General features: G+C 48.4%; 7 protein-coding genes across 7 annotated transcripts; 1 reads left to right on the plus strand and 6 right to left on the minus strand.

Moving 5' to 3' along the window:
* Positions 1–58: 58 nt before the first annotated feature.
* Positions 59–1,232, minus strand: DFJ58DRAFT_741954 (uncharacterized protein; the record flags this gene model as incomplete). The annotated part of the gene is made up of 4 exons (XM_041387168.1): positions 59–884; positions 940–1,017; positions 1,072–1,160; positions 1,224–1,232. The coding sequence occupies 4 exons, from the start codon at positions 1,230–1,232 to the stop codon at positions 59–61; spliced, it is 1,002 nt and encodes a 333-aa protein (XP_041249326.1).
* Positions 1,233–2,308: 1,076 nt separating this feature from the next.
* Positions 2,309–3,833, minus strand: DFJ58DRAFT_696765 (uncharacterized protein; the record flags this gene model as incomplete). Its single annotated transcript, XM_041383488.1, has 4 exons — positions 3,612–3,833; positions 3,349–3,558; positions 2,899–3,288; positions 2,309–2,848 (listed from the first exon to the last, which is right to left on the minus strand). The coding sequence occupies exons 2-4, from the start codon at positions 3,367–3,369 to the stop codon at positions 2,309–2,311; spliced, it is 951 nt and encodes a 316-aa protein (XP_041249327.1). The 5' UTR covers positions 3,370–3,558; positions 3,612–3,833.
* A 1,901-nt stretch (positions 3,834–5,734) lies between these two features.
* Positions 5,735–7,396, minus strand: DFJ58DRAFT_762454 (uncharacterized protein; the record flags this gene model as incomplete). The annotated part of the gene is made up of 2 exons (XM_041388547.1): positions 6,058–7,396; positions 5,735–6,006 (listed from the first exon to the last, which is right to left on the minus strand). Coding segments are annotated over exons 1-2 (1,111 nt in total), but the record flags the coding sequence as incomplete, so codon positions are not given.
* Positions 7,397–8,966: 1,570 nt separating this feature from the next.
* Positions 8,967–10,189, plus strand: DFJ58DRAFT_762457 (proteasome endopeptidase complex beta subunit). The gene is made up of 6 exons (XM_041388548.1): positions 8,967–9,035; positions 9,088–9,185; positions 9,245–9,321; positions 9,374–9,650; positions 9,701–9,902; positions 9,957–10,189. Exons 1-6 carry the CDS (start codon positions 9,003–9,005, stop codon positions 10,068–10,070), a joined length of 801 nt encoding a protein of 266 aa, XP_041249329.1. The 5' UTR covers positions 8,967–9,002; the 3' UTR covers positions 10,071–10,189.
* A 1,014-nt stretch (positions 10,190–11,203) lies between these two features.
* DFJ58DRAFT_762462 (uncharacterized protein) lies at positions 11,204–13,436 on the minus strand. Its single transcript, XM_041388549.1, has 6 exons — positions 13,197–13,436; positions 12,961–13,144; positions 12,831–12,908; positions 12,534–12,776; positions 12,447–12,462; positions 11,204–12,378 (listed from the first exon to the last, which is right to left on the minus strand). The coding sequence occupies exons 1-6, from the start codon at positions 13,299–13,301 to the stop codon at positions 11,394–11,396; spliced, it is 1,611 nt and encodes a 536-aa protein (XP_041249330.1). The 5' UTR covers positions 13,302–13,436; the 3' UTR covers positions 11,204–11,393.
* A 951-nt stretch (positions 13,437–14,387) lies between these two features.
* On the minus strand, positions 14,388–15,375 carry DFJ58DRAFT_762475 (Redoxin-domain-containing protein). Its single transcript, XM_041388550.1, has 5 exons — positions 15,112–15,375; positions 14,954–15,057; positions 14,834–14,868; positions 14,676–14,770; positions 14,388–14,625 (listed from the first exon to the last, which is right to left on the minus strand). Exons 1-5 carry the CDS (start codon positions 15,274–15,276, stop codon positions 14,518–14,520), a joined length of 507 nt encoding a protein of 168 aa, XP_041249331.1. The 5' UTR covers positions 15,277–15,375; the 3' UTR covers positions 14,388–14,517.
* Positions 15,376–15,937: 562 nt separating this feature from the next.
* Positions 15,938–16,870, minus strand: DFJ58DRAFT_762476 (emp24/gp25L/p24 family/GOLD-domain-containing protein). The gene is made up of 6 exons (XM_041388551.1): positions 16,692–16,870; positions 16,628–16,639; positions 16,265–16,581; positions 16,158–16,208; positions 16,052–16,105; positions 15,938–16,004 (listed from the first exon to the last, which is right to left on the minus strand). The coding sequence occupies exons 1-6, from the start codon at positions 16,836–16,838 to the stop codon at positions 15,944–15,946; spliced, it is 642 nt and encodes a 213-aa protein (XP_041249332.1). The 5' UTR covers positions 16,839–16,870; the 3' UTR covers positions 15,938–15,943.
* Positions 16,871–16,873: the final 3 nt, after the last annotated feature.

A 16,873-nucleotide genomic window follows, 5' to 3' on the forward strand; every position in this document is an offset into this window, starting at 1 on the left:
CAACACCAAGCACGAAAAAAGTACACATATAATTCTCAAGTCTTGAGATCATGCAAGATTAAAAACCTCCATATTCAGACCACAGGATCTCTGAAGGGCGCCTCTGCATCAATTCAGGACACATGCATCCCTCAGTCCACCCATTGGAATCCCTCGCGGGTCCGGTATACATGGTATAGTCGTCCGCGGTATCTGCTGAGTCGTAGAAGACTCCCAACGATGGGTTGTAGACAGGTGGGGGAGGCTGATATGGAGTGGGTTGGGGTTTGTATGGGGTGGGGTAGAATTGCATGTGTCGGGGCGGGATCGGTTGCGATTGCGGTTGCAGCTGTAGTTGCATGGGCTGCGATTGCACGGCTCGGTGTGGTATGGGTTGTGGTTGCGGTTGCATGGTTTGGTGTGGGACGGGTTGTGGTTGCATGGGTTGGTGTGGTACGGGCTGCGGTTGCATGGGTTGGTGTGGTATGGGTTGTGGTTGCATGGGTTGCCATTGCACGGGCTGCGGTTGCATGGGTTGGTGTGGTATGAGTTGTGGTTGCATGGGTTGGGGTGGTATGGGTGGTTGTTGCATGGGTTGTGGTTGCACGACCTGCGGTTGCATGGGTTGGAGTGGTACGGGTGGTTGTTGCATGAGTTGTGGTTGCACGCCCTGCGGTTGCATGGGTTGGAGGTTGTATTGGTAGAATGTATCAGGGGGAGGGGGCTGTACCGGGGGCTGGGACGATGACTTGGTCTCGCCTGACCCTTTGACGGATGCAGAACCACGACCGCGCGCCAGAGGAACATACCCATGTTGTTTCTTGCGGTGGCGCGTGAAAAGAGCAGGGTCGTGAGTCTTGTAGTCACAACCATCGTTAGGACAGACGTAGCGTTTCTCGCCCGTACTAAAATAAAATCATTCATCAGTGGAATCGATAACGGCGATGAATGGGCACGTACTGTTTAGCAGAATGGATGTCGTAGCTATTTCTCACCATTGTCGCAAAGTCGCACCCGGGCCAGGTGCAGGTGTACCCCCTGCGTGAGCAAATGTGAGTGACATGAGCTGTATACTAGAGGAGAAATACGTACCTTGCTGAGTGTGCGGCTTTATGTCTCTTGAAGTCCACGAACTTGGTAAAAGTTTCGTTGCAGCCAGGTTCAACAGAGCAGGTGTAGAGCTAAATATTTCAAGCGTCAGTCTTCAAGTTAGTGCATGAAGCATGCGCGTAATTAGGGCTTACCTTAGACATGATTGGTTATAGAAGAATATGAGTGGGGAATAGTACTTTATTCTGTGTGAGGTGAATGCGTGATTCAACTTGGGGTCTGGGTAGGTATTGTGGGAGGTATATAAACGATTCCCGGTGGTGGTCGTGCCATTGTGTTTTGTGGTGGATAGAAGCACGCGGAGTTGTGCTCGCAGTGGACAGACGCTTGTGGAATTCGTATAGGGACGCTTTGTGGAGGTTATTAGTGGGCGTGGACCATGTAACACGTAAGTGCATTGTCCTTCAATCAACCACATCCGTTTGAAGGCGAATCCATTATCTGTTACAGCATCGAGTGAACACCAGGATCGAGGTATTTTCTAGAGATAAGTTATATCGATGGAGGTCAACTCGATGTGGAGAGTTGAGTAAAGACTGACATTGATGTCGAAATTCAGTCGAATTACTTGATATCGAAGTCCGACAGGGTTTTGGAGGTCTTTGTAGTGGTGACCAGCCTGGGCCCTGCATCGGGCATTCACTCGACCAATCCCTTAAGTCGCTGGGTGCTTTGCATATCCAAGCGTAGTGCTTTGAGGGTTCCGTCATTGCAAGTATGACCGGGTGAGAATTGTCAATTTCAGCGGTGAGATGGTGGAAAAAATGAGATCGGACGCGTGATTATAGTCCATAGGTCAGTAGATTTGTGTCTGTTACTATTAATGCTAGACAGTACCGTGTTGACAGAGCAAAGAGGGGACTTGCCGAGTCTGTGGTTGTCATCCTTGTATGAATGTAAGTACGGATGAATATCTGGAACGTACCGTACTGACTCCAAGTATGCCCCTTGAAGCTTGAAGTTGCACATTTCACACGAAACCCAACGAAATATGCCTAAGTTGGGCATTAACTCGCAGAGACAGTGGTGTTTGAGGGACACCAGCGACTCATTGTGAGGTACAAACATTGAAAAAGTCAAATTTCAGCACTCACCGTTAGAACAAATTGATCACTCACAACCGTACTAGTGATGAGATGAAGATCCGCGGTGTCGGATTCGTAACAAAACCAATGATAAAGTTACAAAGAAAAGAACCTACCCAGCGCATTATTATTATTCAGTACTCAGCCGGAAACATTTCTGTCCTTGCTTTACCGAGGACAGGATCTCCATTGCCCAATAACAGCGCTAACTCCTTCGCATCGCATCCTCTTTGTCTCGCCGTCTCTTCGACCCTACGCACAATCTCTCTGCTAGAAAGTGCATTATCCTTTTCTGATTTATAGTCCTCGACTTCCACAACATCGACTCCCATCCCTCCTAACAGCTCACCCAAAGGATATGCACCTGCAAGCTCCCAATCGAGGACAGCTTGTACCTGCGTACCATGCATGATGACATTCCGACCGTGAAAGCCTCCATGCACGAGCACAAATAGTTCGTCTTCAGCGACGAAGCTTGTCTCTAGCTGACGCTTCTCAGCTCGTAGCTGTTGCACAAAATCTTCGAGAGAGGTGATTTCGAAAAGATCGGAATCGATATCGGACGGGGGGGCATGGGTATAGTAGTATATCTCTTTGTCGTAGCAAGCGAGAATGTATTCCTTTGCGGTTTTGTATGGACCGATGGGGTAGCATCTATTGGAATGAAATTTGCTCTATCCGAATGTAATAAATCAAATCAGAGAGATTAATGCAAGAGGCTCACACGTCCCTTGAAGAACTTGCTTCCCTCTATGGTGGGTCCAAGGGTGTAGCTTATAGGACTGGCAAACCCGCCTATAGCACTGAAACGCGTCTCCGCCATATCAACAATTATCTCAGCGATCTTCAGGGCAACTGAATGCTTCTTCGTCTCGGTATAGCGATTCCATATAGTACTCAAAGGTTCGCCATCGATATGTTCTTGAGCGATGAATGGGTTCAGCCCGTTAGCGCTAAATGCGTATATCTTGGGGACTGGAATATCGGGACAACGTGCAGATATCAAGGAAATGGAAGCGACCTCATTTAATATCTGATGAGGCAGGAGAGTATCTGGTTTCGGAATACGTAAAGCGAAAGACCTGGATCTTGTGGAGTCGCCCAAGCCTGATAGCTATTCATAATGGGAAGAATTTAGCTCGACAACAACTGGCAATGTGGCTCAAGGACTTGCCCAAGATATAAAAAACTTCATTATAGCCCCCTTCACCAAGCTTCCTGTCCACTACAACATCTGATGTAGGTATGTCACCTCCAAGACCAATGATGGCACTGCTCGCATCTTTGAGGGTGTGCTGCTGCCTGCAGTACTAGGTTTTCTGGGATGGACATTACAGCAATCTTGCTGCTTCGTAAAAAAACAGGCGTAGTCACAGACTTTGCACTGGTGGTGGGTTGAAAGACGCTTTTAAAATTAAGTATCGCTGTGACACTCACCAATTCTTCGACTCCAACTTGAATTTACGCACGATTTTCAGATCAAGCATGTACACCATCCGCTTTTTTGTGCACTTCGACTTGTATTTCCTGCATTGTGAAACACACTTGACGATTTAAATGCCTTGTACGAATAGTCTTGTGGATATAAGCCGAGAACAACCTGTGCAAGAGTGTCAGCATCACAATTTAAAGATTTGTCGCCTTAGCACTAAGTTTGTCACGTGCCACAGTGATCGACAGCACATTCGAAATTCGAATTGTATCTCCAGCATAGCATGGACTAAACATTTTGAATAGATGCAATCAGCCAGAATCACTGCCTCCTGAGTACTGTCCCCCGGCATGACCAAGTTGCGCTCGAATTTGGGGTGCGATTTATGCGCGGGAGTACCAAATTTATTGCTTACTGTCAGCTGGATTGGATTGGAATGCGGCTGGCAGCCGTCATCACAAGCATCGTCATGCACGTCAGCCTCTTGTGTGCGAGTGTAGAGCGTATAAGAATCCTGCCTTCTCTGTTTTCCCGCCATCTCGCTCTCTTCCCTGTTCCACCACATTCTTAGTAGTCATTACCGTTTCCCTTTTCACCATATGATCATTTCCCCTTCGCATCACTGCAGCGAGGCTGCCATTGGGTATGTATCAGTCCGCCTCAGTCGTTGGACCTATCGATGCATCTACTAGCTTCTCTATTGAGTGCCCGCCCGCTAAAGTATTAGCTCTCCGCACTATCATCCACTCTCAAGGAGCCTGACTATGTGGTACGCCTTGAAGGTGGATATTGCCCGCTGACATTCCCTTATATTCCAGCTGGTGAATAACGATGAATTATCTCGCTTTTATTGTAGTTTGACCACTATTTCGCTATGGTTGGTGAGTTCTTTTTTGGTTGAAGGGTTAACATGTGCGGTGGCCGCAGGAGCATGCCTGATGCATGGTACAGCGTGCGTCTGCCGTGGGTGTTATGCAGCAGGTGTGAGCCTGAGGCTGGCGTTTGTGATGGGGTAGTTAGTTGCTCGGGTTGCAAGGTGAGTGAGTTTTGCCTGCTTGTCTATCTGCTGCCTTCGTCTCGCTCGCGTGCCGCTTCATTCTTTTGGCCAAAAGTTTTCTTCGCTTCTTACCTCGATCAAGTACTCTTCTGCGGTTCCATGCTCGAAGGATTGTGCATCAGTCGCTTCCGCTTACGTGAAGTTCCGTCTTTCGCTGCTCGCCGCCCACTGCGCCCGTCGCTACTGTAGTGTGCACGCTCGCTTTTTCTGGTCGTTCACTCCATTCTCGCCATTCGATGTTATCGTCGTTCCAACCCGCCGCATTTCAGTCTTTCGCATCTTCTTCTTTGTATTTTATCTTCTTGCTTTTGCGCTGACATTACAGTTTTTTGAGCTCACCTAGCGGATTCAAGGTGCGTCTATGGTATGTGTTGTAGTAGCCTGCAACACATGTCTATAGATGTACCTTGACTCGGAAGTCTGGGCGTAATCTTTTGTCAGTGGTTAGTGGACTGCGTGGATTGCCACCTATTACCATGGAACTAGAGAACAGAGTGGTCATTTCACATTGGCCTTTTTCTTGCTCGCCATCGTTTCATCTCGTGACATGCTGCGTCACTGTTAGTAGATCCGAGCTATACTAGTAATCTTGTATATACGCGTGTAGACATACCTTGGATTTTGTTCTTCCTCCTTTTGACATTGATGATTGGCACGGTTTGACTGAATTCAACCTTACGATCAATCATAAATTATAATTGCACACCGAACCCTGAATTGATTGTACGAAAAGCAGAGGTAGCGCAGTCGCTAATATACAATCGTAATAAACCGCTACACACACTAATGATGACCTCCGTGACACGCCTGAATTTGAAGTAATTGGAAATATCAAGGCAAGTGTAGCAGCTCTGGTAAGGAAAGCATCCTCAAGGTCTCGCGACCGTACCACGTACGAAGGTGCACTCCAGCTGAGCCGCTTGACAGTCTGGGACTTGCGGTAGACTCCTGCAACCAGAACCTTTACTAAGGTCGAATCGCAGGGGGACAATAGTGCGAGTCCGGAATGAGTTGAAAAAGTCGAAGATTGCGGGTGCCAAATTTACTTATAGGTTGGTTTAGGGCCGGTTGTGATGACTTCCGAATTGGACCAAGGTATAACATTAAGTATGGGTATATGACAGAATCGGCGTAGTAAATCAGTGTGAGTAATAAGTAGTGCTCGTAAGAAACATTCAGACACTATGCTACGCAAAGCGGTTCCAGTTGGGTGGTTGGATTGGCTTCAAGTTCAAATCGAAGGTACACATGTCCGGCTTAGGTAAGGGTCATTGAGAATGACATCTACACAGTCGAGGGCCAGACCTGGCACGTCCAACTTCTTGCTGCAAAGGGGGTAGACGCTAACGAGCAACATTAACCGACGGTAAAAGAAGAAAAAATGAGAAACTTACTAGTCAGCTGTCTTTGCACCCGAGCAGGACAGGCCTACGGGGCCAGTAACAGAGGTGTCCACATTTACGGTCTGGAGCAGCTTCGGGATGGAACTGTCACCCGACTGCAAAACCTTCTTGCAGTAGGTCAAGGTGTAGTCAGAGTCACACGACTCAGCGCGACGCGCCAGAGATGGTGGCTTGACATTGGGAGGCGAGGCACGTTCCAGGCCCTTTGCAGCATTGGTTGCAAGCGAATTCAAGTCTTTGTGAGCTTTAGTTACGGCTATCTTGCCGGCATCCCCAACTGCAGACTGTATGCGAGATACGTCGGGGTCCTTGGGCGTTGCGTTGTTAGGTTGAGTGCGAGCGTACGAGGAAATGGATGCTGGACTACTGGGGGGCTTGGGTGTGGAGGCATCGGGTGTCTCCAACTTATCCTTCTCCAACTTGTCTACGCTCTTATGCGGCGGCGAGGGAATGATGCTGCGAAGAATCTTGGGCAATTCGTCAGCGGGATTCTTGAGCACTGAGGCGGTGGAGGCATCAACCTCGGGGAGCTCGTCTGTGACAAGAGACCCATCCTGAGGGACGGCAGGGACGCTGAGAGTACCCTTGGGAACTGTGGGTTCCTTCTCCTTCTCTACTTGGGGAAGCTGGAAGGAAGGATGGGCTACTTCGCGAACCTCATGTACATCAGCGATGCCGGCGTGGTTTGTGGATGGTGTTTTGACGTCAAGAACGCCGGAGATACTGGCGCCGAGGTCGTGGATGCGATGTAGGGTACTAGGACCCTTGGTAATGGAGCCGGTGGGAAGGGCAACTGCGAAAGCAGCAGAGATGACGATCAAGAGAACGGACTTGTTGAACATATTAAACGAGTGTGGGTGGGTCGCGATATGAGGTAGTAACGAAGACGAAGGAAGTTCGACTAGGTGTGCACCAGGCCAAGGTAAGGTTTTTATATGCACGCATAATGTTCGGTACGGTGGTTGTGTATGACACAAACCTTCAGAAAACAAGAATGGGATCAGCGCGGGTTCCATTTAAATGACGTATGTACATAACTTCCTTGACCAATCGGTTAATATTGTGGAGGTGGTGATTAAGCGCCAGATGCGGCTTGATTTGAGCATCAACTTTCGTGCGAAGCACCCATCGAGGCGCTGTGAGGCGATGGGCGGGGCCAGGTTTTGCACTATATGGACGATTTGAAGGTATCACTTGAAGGATTCAAGTTCGCACCGGTGGATTAGTACGTGATGTCTCAGAGCTGATACGTAAAAGACGGCATTCTTGCAATTCGTAGGTTATTGACATATCGAACAAAAAGTACTAGCGTAACATGACGCACCTTGACCACACTGTCGTACGACCGCCGAGAACGACGGGGGCTTCAGGACAGCGGTGCGAAAGTCGTCCTACACCTAATACATGTGTACTTGAGCGATATGAATTAACGATTTAATCTTTGAGCTCGGTGCCGTGCTAGTAGCAGAGAAGCCTATTCATTGATAACAATAAGTGATCGGGATCACAACCGCTGGCGCCAGCGAATACTAAGACATCCTACGCATATAATCCAACGTGTGCAACATATCGCGAGCAGTATGGAATATGAGTTCGAAGTTCATCAGCTGGCCAGATACATCCACATCCGTCGCATTTCTCCGTATCTTCATCCTGAAGGGAAAATTCATCATCGAGTCTCATGCCTCCTATACCTTGCAGCAACTTGTCACAGGAATTTGGTTGGGTCAAAGTGATGAGTTTTTGCCGTAAGGGTATAAGAGTCTGTAATCTGTCAGTCAGGGAAGTAGCAGTGAGGCCTCGGTAACAGATACGCGCCTGACTGAGCTCTGGCAAAGAGGCCATCATAAACATGCATTGGTACTGGTTGGAGTCTTGCGACAGTCGATTTACCACGAGCCCGCCAATGATCATGTAAACGATGTTTGACAACGCCGTGATGTGTGTTCCACTTAACTTACCACGGGCGAATGTTGAATATATCCCTGCCTGCATGCTGGTTACTATCAGATAAGTGAGTGGGTCACGGTAGTATGCAAGACGTGTTGCGGGTCTACATGGTAGGCAACCATTAGACCTCAGGACAAGCGTGGGCGCATGTGTCATTATAGCCATCGACCCATATCCCGGCTTAATAAGGTCGAGGTACCGAGCCTGAAACTCCAGCATAAATATCAGGCCAGTTTGCAGGTAAGCTGGCTCCAAGGGAACTTGTCACGTTTGTTGTAGGTTTTTGAATGCAGGTTGACTACCTCGGTATTAGCCTCTAATGGGCCTCGCACGATTCACGGAGGCGTACGCACGCCAGTATAGCCAAAATCGATCCCTCAATTCACAGAGGGATCAGCTGCAAATTACAGACTAGTAGTAAAATGCGACAAAAGGTAGCAAGGCCTCCAAACAAAATTAAAACTGAAGGGATGAACGCTCTACAGTATACCAAGTAGGAGGGTGTGGTGGGTGATCAAAAACTAGCTAGCGAGGCGACGAGAAAGGTCAGAAAGAGCTTTCAACGAAATATAAAAGACTAGCTTACCCAGCGAGGCGACGGGAAAGGTTAGAAAGAGGGCAAGCTCAAACTAACTCGGAGTCGCCCGCTAGGTAAGCCTAGCTCCACCATAGGAGGACGGAGCCTGAAAAAAGGATATGGCTAATCCTTGAAGACAACGTGAAAGGCGCACTGACCATGGCAAACAGGATCAAACGCCAAACACGCCCACTAAGAGTGGTATTTGAGTCAGACTCAAACAAAAAATACGTCGCCCGTAACGACGCTAGTTATCACGCGACCCATTAGCTTAGTGTAAATAAAATTAAACCCTAATTAATAATAGCGCTCGCCGCTGGAGCCTGGGACGCATGCCTTTCTAGACCTGCTGACATAATGATGTCGCGTCTGGCTTGCGCGTCGATTAACCTGTTCTACCAACTCCACCATGGACCACTTTCCAACTAACTGGGGTCGTCCAGTAAGTACCGTGGATTGGAGCTAGAGTACACCACTGAATCCTGATATTGCAGAGAAACGACGCATTTGATGCATATGCTACCTACCCCATTCACCAGCGACCATATAATGGTCCAAAGGATACTTTCGCTGATGGCGTACAGCGAACACAGTAAGTCTGTTCAATTACTGCTCTTCCTTTCTATCAACAAGATCCGACTCGATATGTAGACAACCTATTGTAACCGGAACGAGCGTGCTTGCAATCAAGTACAAGGATGGTGTCATGATGGCCGCTGACAACCTCGGTACTTTCACTTCCAACTCATTCCGTCCATCGGCTCACGTGTTATCTAACAGCATCATACGGGTCCCTCGCTCGATTCAAGGATGTGCAGCGTCTGCACCAAGTCGGCAACTATACTGTCATCGGTGCGGGAGGCGACATGTCAGACTTCCAGTACATTCAGTATATCCTTGAGGAACTATCCATCGATGAGATATCAGCACAGGATGGACACGAACTTGGTCCTGTTGAGATCCATGAATACATGTCACAGCTCATGTACGCGCGTCGGTCCAAGATGAACCCGCTCTGGAATTCTCTGCTTATTGGTGGATTCAAGGACGGCAAGAGGTAAGGATGTGCTACGTTGTTCTTGATCAGGAGTCAATTATTATTCAAAGGTTTTTGTCGTACGTTGATCTGTTGGGTACGACGTATTCTGCTTCGACACTTGCTACCGGGTACGGCGCTTTCATTGCCCAACCATTGTTGCGTAAGGCCGTCGAAGGAAGGGAAGATGTCATTACTGAAGAGGAAGCACGAAAGATCCTAGAGGATAGTATGCGCGTGCTATTTTACAGAGATGCCCGAAGTTTGAATAAGGTACATTTTCAAAGTCACTATCGTTCTCACCTGATTAACCGACTTCTCCTTCAGTTCCAAATTGCTACGATCTCTAGCGCAGGCGTGTCCATCAGTGACTCGAAGCAACTTGAGACTGCATGGTCTTTCGCAGAAAACATCAGGGGTTATGGTGCCCAGACACAGTAGCTTGTATACGTGTATTCTTAAGTCTAATTCATCATTCTTCTAAATCTACGAGACATGCAAAGTCCAGTAATGTCCTGCAGCGCCAACCTGAGGTTACGCTGTTGCCTCTCCTTCATTGCAGAAACTGAAGGTTTGAAGGTTTTTCAACGGTCCTGTCACGTTTGAATTCATCCACTTTCCAGATTGGGTCGCTGACATCTCATTTAAATACATGGATGAGTTGCCAGAGGACGGTACCTACCATAGGGTACCCCCGAGCAGTCCAGAACAAATGCACTTCCCCGACTACGCTGCTTGCCTGTGTCACTATCGAGTTCAGGTTGCCAGCCAACCCTAAAGGAACTGAAGTGCACGCGCATGACATAGCATTTCCCTGCTCCATCTCCAATGACCAACCATTACAATTCGTTTCTGTGGATAAAAAAATGCGAAAGGACGAGCTCGTGTTTGAATATGAGCACGCCGCGAATACCGAAGAAATGGACGCAAGGACGGCAGAAGTGTGAACTTCGTGATATTCTATAGGAGCATCTTTAGTGAATCATTGGACACCTCTATATTCTTACTGCCGCTGGGTGTTGATACGGGTGGTTGATCTGGGACTTTCTCAACGTGACGGGCTAAAATAAGGGCGGCTCGGGCAATGTCCTTTAATGCCCCTCGGCATCAACCTTCTTGATTACCCATTAGGCTGGAGCGGAAGATGCTTCAAGTTGCATCATGCTTCAGCGAGATGAAGTATCCTATGTGTGACTGTCGGCTGTGCATGTGAGTACTTGAGTCTTCAGCTCAACACTTACATGTTTTCCACATATCGCACACCGTCATGTTCTAGGAGGAAAGTCCCAAAAATCGTACATTTAGTACAACACAGACACCGAAAGTGTTGCTGTTGAAAGGCGCAGGCCGACTCCCAGCAAAGCGAGCCGTTCACGCGACACATCCTTTGCATGTGCAAGTTACGGCCGGTCTTGATGCAGGTCTTCACAGACCTTTAGGTCCTGGATTGCCCGGAGGGTTGTGTCGAATGATTGACATTCTCTGTCAATGCAATTGCAAATATAAAAACTACCTGGAGTGAGATCGAATTTGTATCGATCCGCAAATTCAATCTCTATCAGCAAAATCAATAAAAAGTCTTCACGATACACGTTGATTCACATTGAACTACCAATTTCTATCAACAGTTATCGATATACGACCGACCCCTATTTTGCTTGTTCTCACTGGGAATCATCCATTACCTTCGTGTGAATGGCAGACGAAGCTCTTTGCCCATTACCAATAATGAAATCAAAGTGTTTCTATTGTTATCCTCATACACTACTTGTCAAGTGGTCCGAGCTTATGGTATGGCGGCGGCGGATCCCCTCTATCACGGTGCTGGTAAACTGGATCAAGCACTCCACGATCTGTACGCGCGACATTCGACGCAGAGTAGTAATGTCGCAGGTGGTTCGTGTGGCGCATATCTGATGTCGAGCGGGGTACAGTTGCGTGGTGTTGGCGGGAAGGTGGTGCTATATCGTCACGAGGAATGTCCCCTGTCGAACGTGAAGGATGGAGTATGCGTTCATGCCTCTCGGTGCGAGAGCGGGGAGTGAATCGTTTGGCCTCTTGTGCAAGTGCAGAGCGCTGCGGAGACAGAGGTGAATTTACAGGACGGTGGCTGTTATTAGCAGAGCGTATGGAGGAAATTGACTGCTGCTGGCGGGGGTTTCGCGAGGGGCCAGCTTGTGGAGATTGAGTAACGTACGAACTAGATGGGTTGCGTGGTGGTCGTGGAGGGGGATCTTCAGGACGCAAAGACGTATTGGATGGCTGGCGGGAAGCAGTTGGGACCGGCAACGGGCGTGTATGGGTGCGTAAAGGAGAGGGCTTTGGACCGACGGGTGAGTGTGTGGAGGATGCCTCCGTTGGAGACGCCATCCAATTATTCCGCCAGGAGATGTCAATGACGGACAAAGGAACCGAAACATTCACCCGCGGCACAGATGCATTAGTGCTTGACGCAGGGTTGGCGGTCTCAAATGGCCGCGGCCGCGCATCTTGCCCGGCAATCAACCCTCGCTTCCTACGTCGGAACTTTACCACAGCAAAGCACAGGGCAGCAAGGATCATAGTGCCACCAATTGATGCGCACACAGCAACGATGATCGTGTCTTGATGGCTTAACCTTACACTGCCATTCGATCGTGTGGCAAGGATCACTCTGTCGGCCCGCCTCCCCCGATTCCCAATCTCACAAGATACTCCACTAGCATCGACGACTTCTACAAATTCGGTCGCATGCCCAAATACGCCAGACCTGTGAAAGAGACAATATTAGCATAGGTTTGCTGGTGGGACCTAACGAAGGCGGAGGAGACCACTCACGAATCACGCACGGCAGCTTTGACGGGAACAAAACGCACAGGCTTACCCTCAGTCAACAATCTCAGGTTGCCGAGGACTCCGACGCACCTATAGTAGGTCCTCTTAGTGCGGTGCCGCTATTTATAAATGAAATCAGGCCAGACTCTTGGGGCGCAGCGAAGTCCTGCAAAAAGGGGGCTCCGGGAGATGCGAGCATGATGGTGTATGGTGGGACTCCGCCTGAGATGGACATCTGCCAGGAGTCGCAAGGCTCGACATGGGAGCTATTCGTTATAATTATTGGAGCAACTGCAGATGTGGGAAGTGCGGGAAGACAGTCTGAGGATCCTGCTGCGAATATATCTCAGTGTGTTCCTGTGGATATTTGCAGGAGAAAGGGCCCACATGCAACCGTGAAGACTGTGGGGAGCACCCCACCTGAATTTCCCAAGGAGTCGACGAGGGCGAGGAGTAGCTGGGACCCTGTATAATGCTGCTCTGTAATTTATTCCAACTTAGGGCCGGTTGTACGAACCTGCTGGGTGTTTCACCCGCCACAGACCATCTTCGTGGATTTGCGTAGCAGTCACCGCCCCACTAGCTTCAAAGGCAAAAAGGGTGTATGGAGAATGTCCAATATCGTTGTAGTTTCCCGACGACGAAGAAAGCGAGATGTGCAGGCCATCACAGACGGTCAGACTGTGTACTCGCTCAAATTCCTGATTGAAGTGATTAAAAAATAACATATGAGAAAGAACAACCACGACTTACGTGATTCATTAAATCCCAGGAAAAACTTCGGCTACCCTCCGCAAGGCCTAGGAGTGCATGAAAGAAAACACATATCGCTAGGCCTTGAAGAAGCAGCAAGACCATGACTTTTAGGAGATAACAAGCTCCAAGGACCAGCCTGAAAGGGCCTCCAGCTCCGCTCAAGGGTACCAATCAAGAGACGCCCGCGTCTTCCAATTAGAAGTTTGGTAAGGAAAGGAAAGGAAACTTGAACAGGAACTGAGAAGTTTCATAAGTATCTCGGACCTCGGTAATTGCCACGCGATAAATACCAAGATATTTCTGATCACCGAGACGTTCCGAGACTGCGTGCATGTGCCGGCCAATTGTGGCTGGAGCGATGCTGTTGTAGTGTTCAGCACAGGTGTCTTGAAGAGGCCTTGTACAAAATTCACCGCCCCTCTGATCGGCTGGGGCTATTGTGGGCAATAATCGAGCGATTCTCATTGGCGTAGACTGCGTAAGTAGATCATTAAGGCAGTATAACGGATCAAATGGGCTCACGAGTTGTTTAGAACCCTGGCAGTTCCTGGTAAGATGCGAGCAATTCTGACAAGGATTTCTTTCGGCACAACTCGGTTCGAATGGAGCAGTACTAGGTTGCAAGTACTGAGCACTATGCGCATTGCACAGCCCGGTGGGCGGTACACAAACCCGTGCCAGTCACAGGTAGTGGCAGTGCAGACAATAGTATTTCACGGATATCACCAGCACGTGACTGACGCATACTTCTACTTAGTACGCACCAAAGTGCATCATATTGACTGCCAACCTGAAGAGTATTGTGATCTCTCGCTGTTCATACGTTTACAATTTTATCCTATGACCGTTATTTCGCCCTTGCGGTTCAAACTTCAAGCTTCAATCAGGCCTTGAAATGTATGTAACCTAGATGGCTAAATATATCTCGTTTCATTCGGAAATCTAAGCTGTACACAGAAACGCATCGAATCGTCTCGTGAGTAACACTAACTACCATGACACTGACTGGCGCAGTTGAAGCCTGCATGGTTCGGAAGCATTGTCTGTAGAGAATTAAGTGGGCACATTCGCCTATGATTGAATATTTAGAACAACGTGCCGGAAGATCACGAATGGATTCTCATCCGTGTCCACTCTGTACACGTAACGGTTGGCATGAGAGTATCAGATCTATCAGTGAAACTTTCTTGAGGTACGGTATGAGCGGGTTTGCTTGTCTTCAACATATCAAGCTTTTAAGTGGTGAATGTATCCCACTCCGAAATTGCAAGATATCATACATGTAGTAGTATACTTCTCTGCATCTCCATGGTACAGTTTAGAGCTGAGCGATCACAACGTTCGCAGCGGTGGAAGTGATATTCGCAGGCTGCTCTTCCACTGCGATGAAGTCGACCTTCCCGTCTTGAGTTACAATGACGTAGCGCTAAAAGAGATTTAGTACGTCACGAAATCTTGAGGAAAGAACGATATAACCTTGGATCTAGGTGAACCTAAAAGGCCAGAAGCATCGAAGAGGAGTCCCACGCTAGAGGTAAACTCCCCTTTATCATCCGCAATGAAACGGACGCCTGAATCACATCACAGTGCGATGAAGAAATGATCCTGTGATAGAAATGCATAAAAACTCCTACCTGTGCCCTGTGGAGCAAGTTTTTCTTTCCAAGCCCTGCGAATAGGGTGATTGAGTATATGCGCTCGGATATGCACATATGCGCTCACTTTACCACGAATGCATCATTCACAGCAACAACAGTAGATGTTTTTCACGTCCCTTAGCTTTGAACTTGTCGTAGTCTGCAATGTACTGCGGGACCTGGGAGCTACACGGCGGTGTGAACGCCCCGGGAACGCCAAGCTGTTATTGCAATAACATGAGCGTCTGGCGCAAAGTTGACATGGGGCCACGTACAATGATATTCTTTCCAGAGAGATCAAGCGTAATAGAGCGCTCAGGATCTTCTTCTTTTACGGGCTTCTGGGGGATTGGCTCGCCTGCTTCGATCTGCGCAGCGCTGAGCATCGCGGCAGCGGCAGAGTGCGCAGCTTGTGCGACATTTGTAAGAATGGAAGCCATGGCGATCGATTCAGATGAGATATGTAGGTGATTGAGGAAAGCTGAGGAGATGTTGGGATAGACCTAGGGGTTGACGCGATAATATCTCCATAGTCCCCTTATATGGGCAATCGAAGCTCCAAATAACATTACGTAAGCAAGATATAAGTCATTCCCACTGCACCTCCTGATAGTTGTGGTGAGCGGAACGTGCACAATATTGCTAGTAAAGAGGTTCCCCTGAGTCATATGTGCTTCACACGATGAGCTTGACCGCTATTTTCCTAAGTAGAGGGTCTTCCGTCTATAAAAGTTCCACGAGCATGGAGTTAGGGATTCCGCTTGCCCTGAACATGAGAGGCGTAAATTGATTCAACAGGTTATAATCAAGTTGGATCGTGGCATCCACGAGTACAGGTGAGGTGCGACCGTGTCCTAGTGCTCAGGTCTAGAGCTGATACGCATGCGTCGCTGCGTGTATCCACCAATACAGATCGTAAGAGCGTGATTACTTACACCCTTTGCATCAGAGCTCAGTGGAATTTGATCAGATGTTAACACTGGCACTGGTCAGAGCAATCGTATTAACCAGGTCGGGCCAACCAAAACGTGATACTGCTTGAGGCCCAATGTGGAATCGCGGCGGAAAGTAATGGTGGTATATAAACACAGATGCCGGCACACGAAACTATACTTTGTACCGACGACCTGTTTTCGTAAAGAAGGTTTGAAGGATATACACCTGAAGGCTAAATATCATTCAGTTGTGGTCGGATTACGCCTAGGTTGCACTTACACGGCCATGCCCACAATGCCCAAACCCTCCAGAACCATATACCAGAACAGGCGACTATACTGCTTGTGAGTGACCCGGTCACATAAAAGTGAGAATATCCACCGACTTTTGTGTCGACCTGACCAAGGAGAACCCTCTGTTCTCCCGTGTATGGAAACTTGGGAAGAAAGGTCGGTACGCATGATGATAACTCGAGACAATAGTTAAACATACTATTTTTGAGTACGCTTGATGTTCAAAAGCAGCGAGTTCAACCGGAATGTGCTCTCCTCCAGTGCACTGGTGTGATCTGCCATCTGTCCTGGCTTGGCAGGTGCTTCCCTGCGAGGTTCACTCTCCACCATGATGTCGAAGTCAACTAACTTCACCGTGAGAGTCGACATGTCATTCTCGAAGCAGAACGAGTACTCTCCAACGGTATTGGCAGTCAAAACGTAGTCGCCTTGCCTCTCGCTTTTACCGTCAAGTATGACCTTCTCATTGGGATCCTTAACGTCGAAGTCTATGTCGAACGATCCTCCAGATTGAACCTAGTTTCAATGAGTATATGAGCTGACACAATGCCGCGTGACGTACTGCAAAGTAAAACTTCAAGCGGAACGTTCAGTATATCTCAACAAACATGAGCATTCGTGCTCACCCCAATCTTTTCCCCTGCTTTGTCTGCATCAACATAGAAACATAAACGCTCATTTGCAGCAATGGCAGTGGTCAACGCTGAGCTTCTTGCTGAAGGAAGAAGTGATAGGAAGAGAAAGCAGTTATACAGAAGAAGTAAGAGAATCATTGTTGGAAAGCATGTATTAGTTTGCGTTTGGCTTG

Source organism: Suillus subalutaceus (assembly GCF_016647625.1).
Source record: "Suillus subalutaceus strain FC151 chromosome Unknown DFJ58scaffold_8, whole genome shotgun sequence".
Taxonomy (NCBI): domain Eukaryota; kingdom Fungi; phylum Basidiomycota; class Agaricomycetes; order Boletales; family Suillaceae; genus Suillus; species Suillus subalutaceus.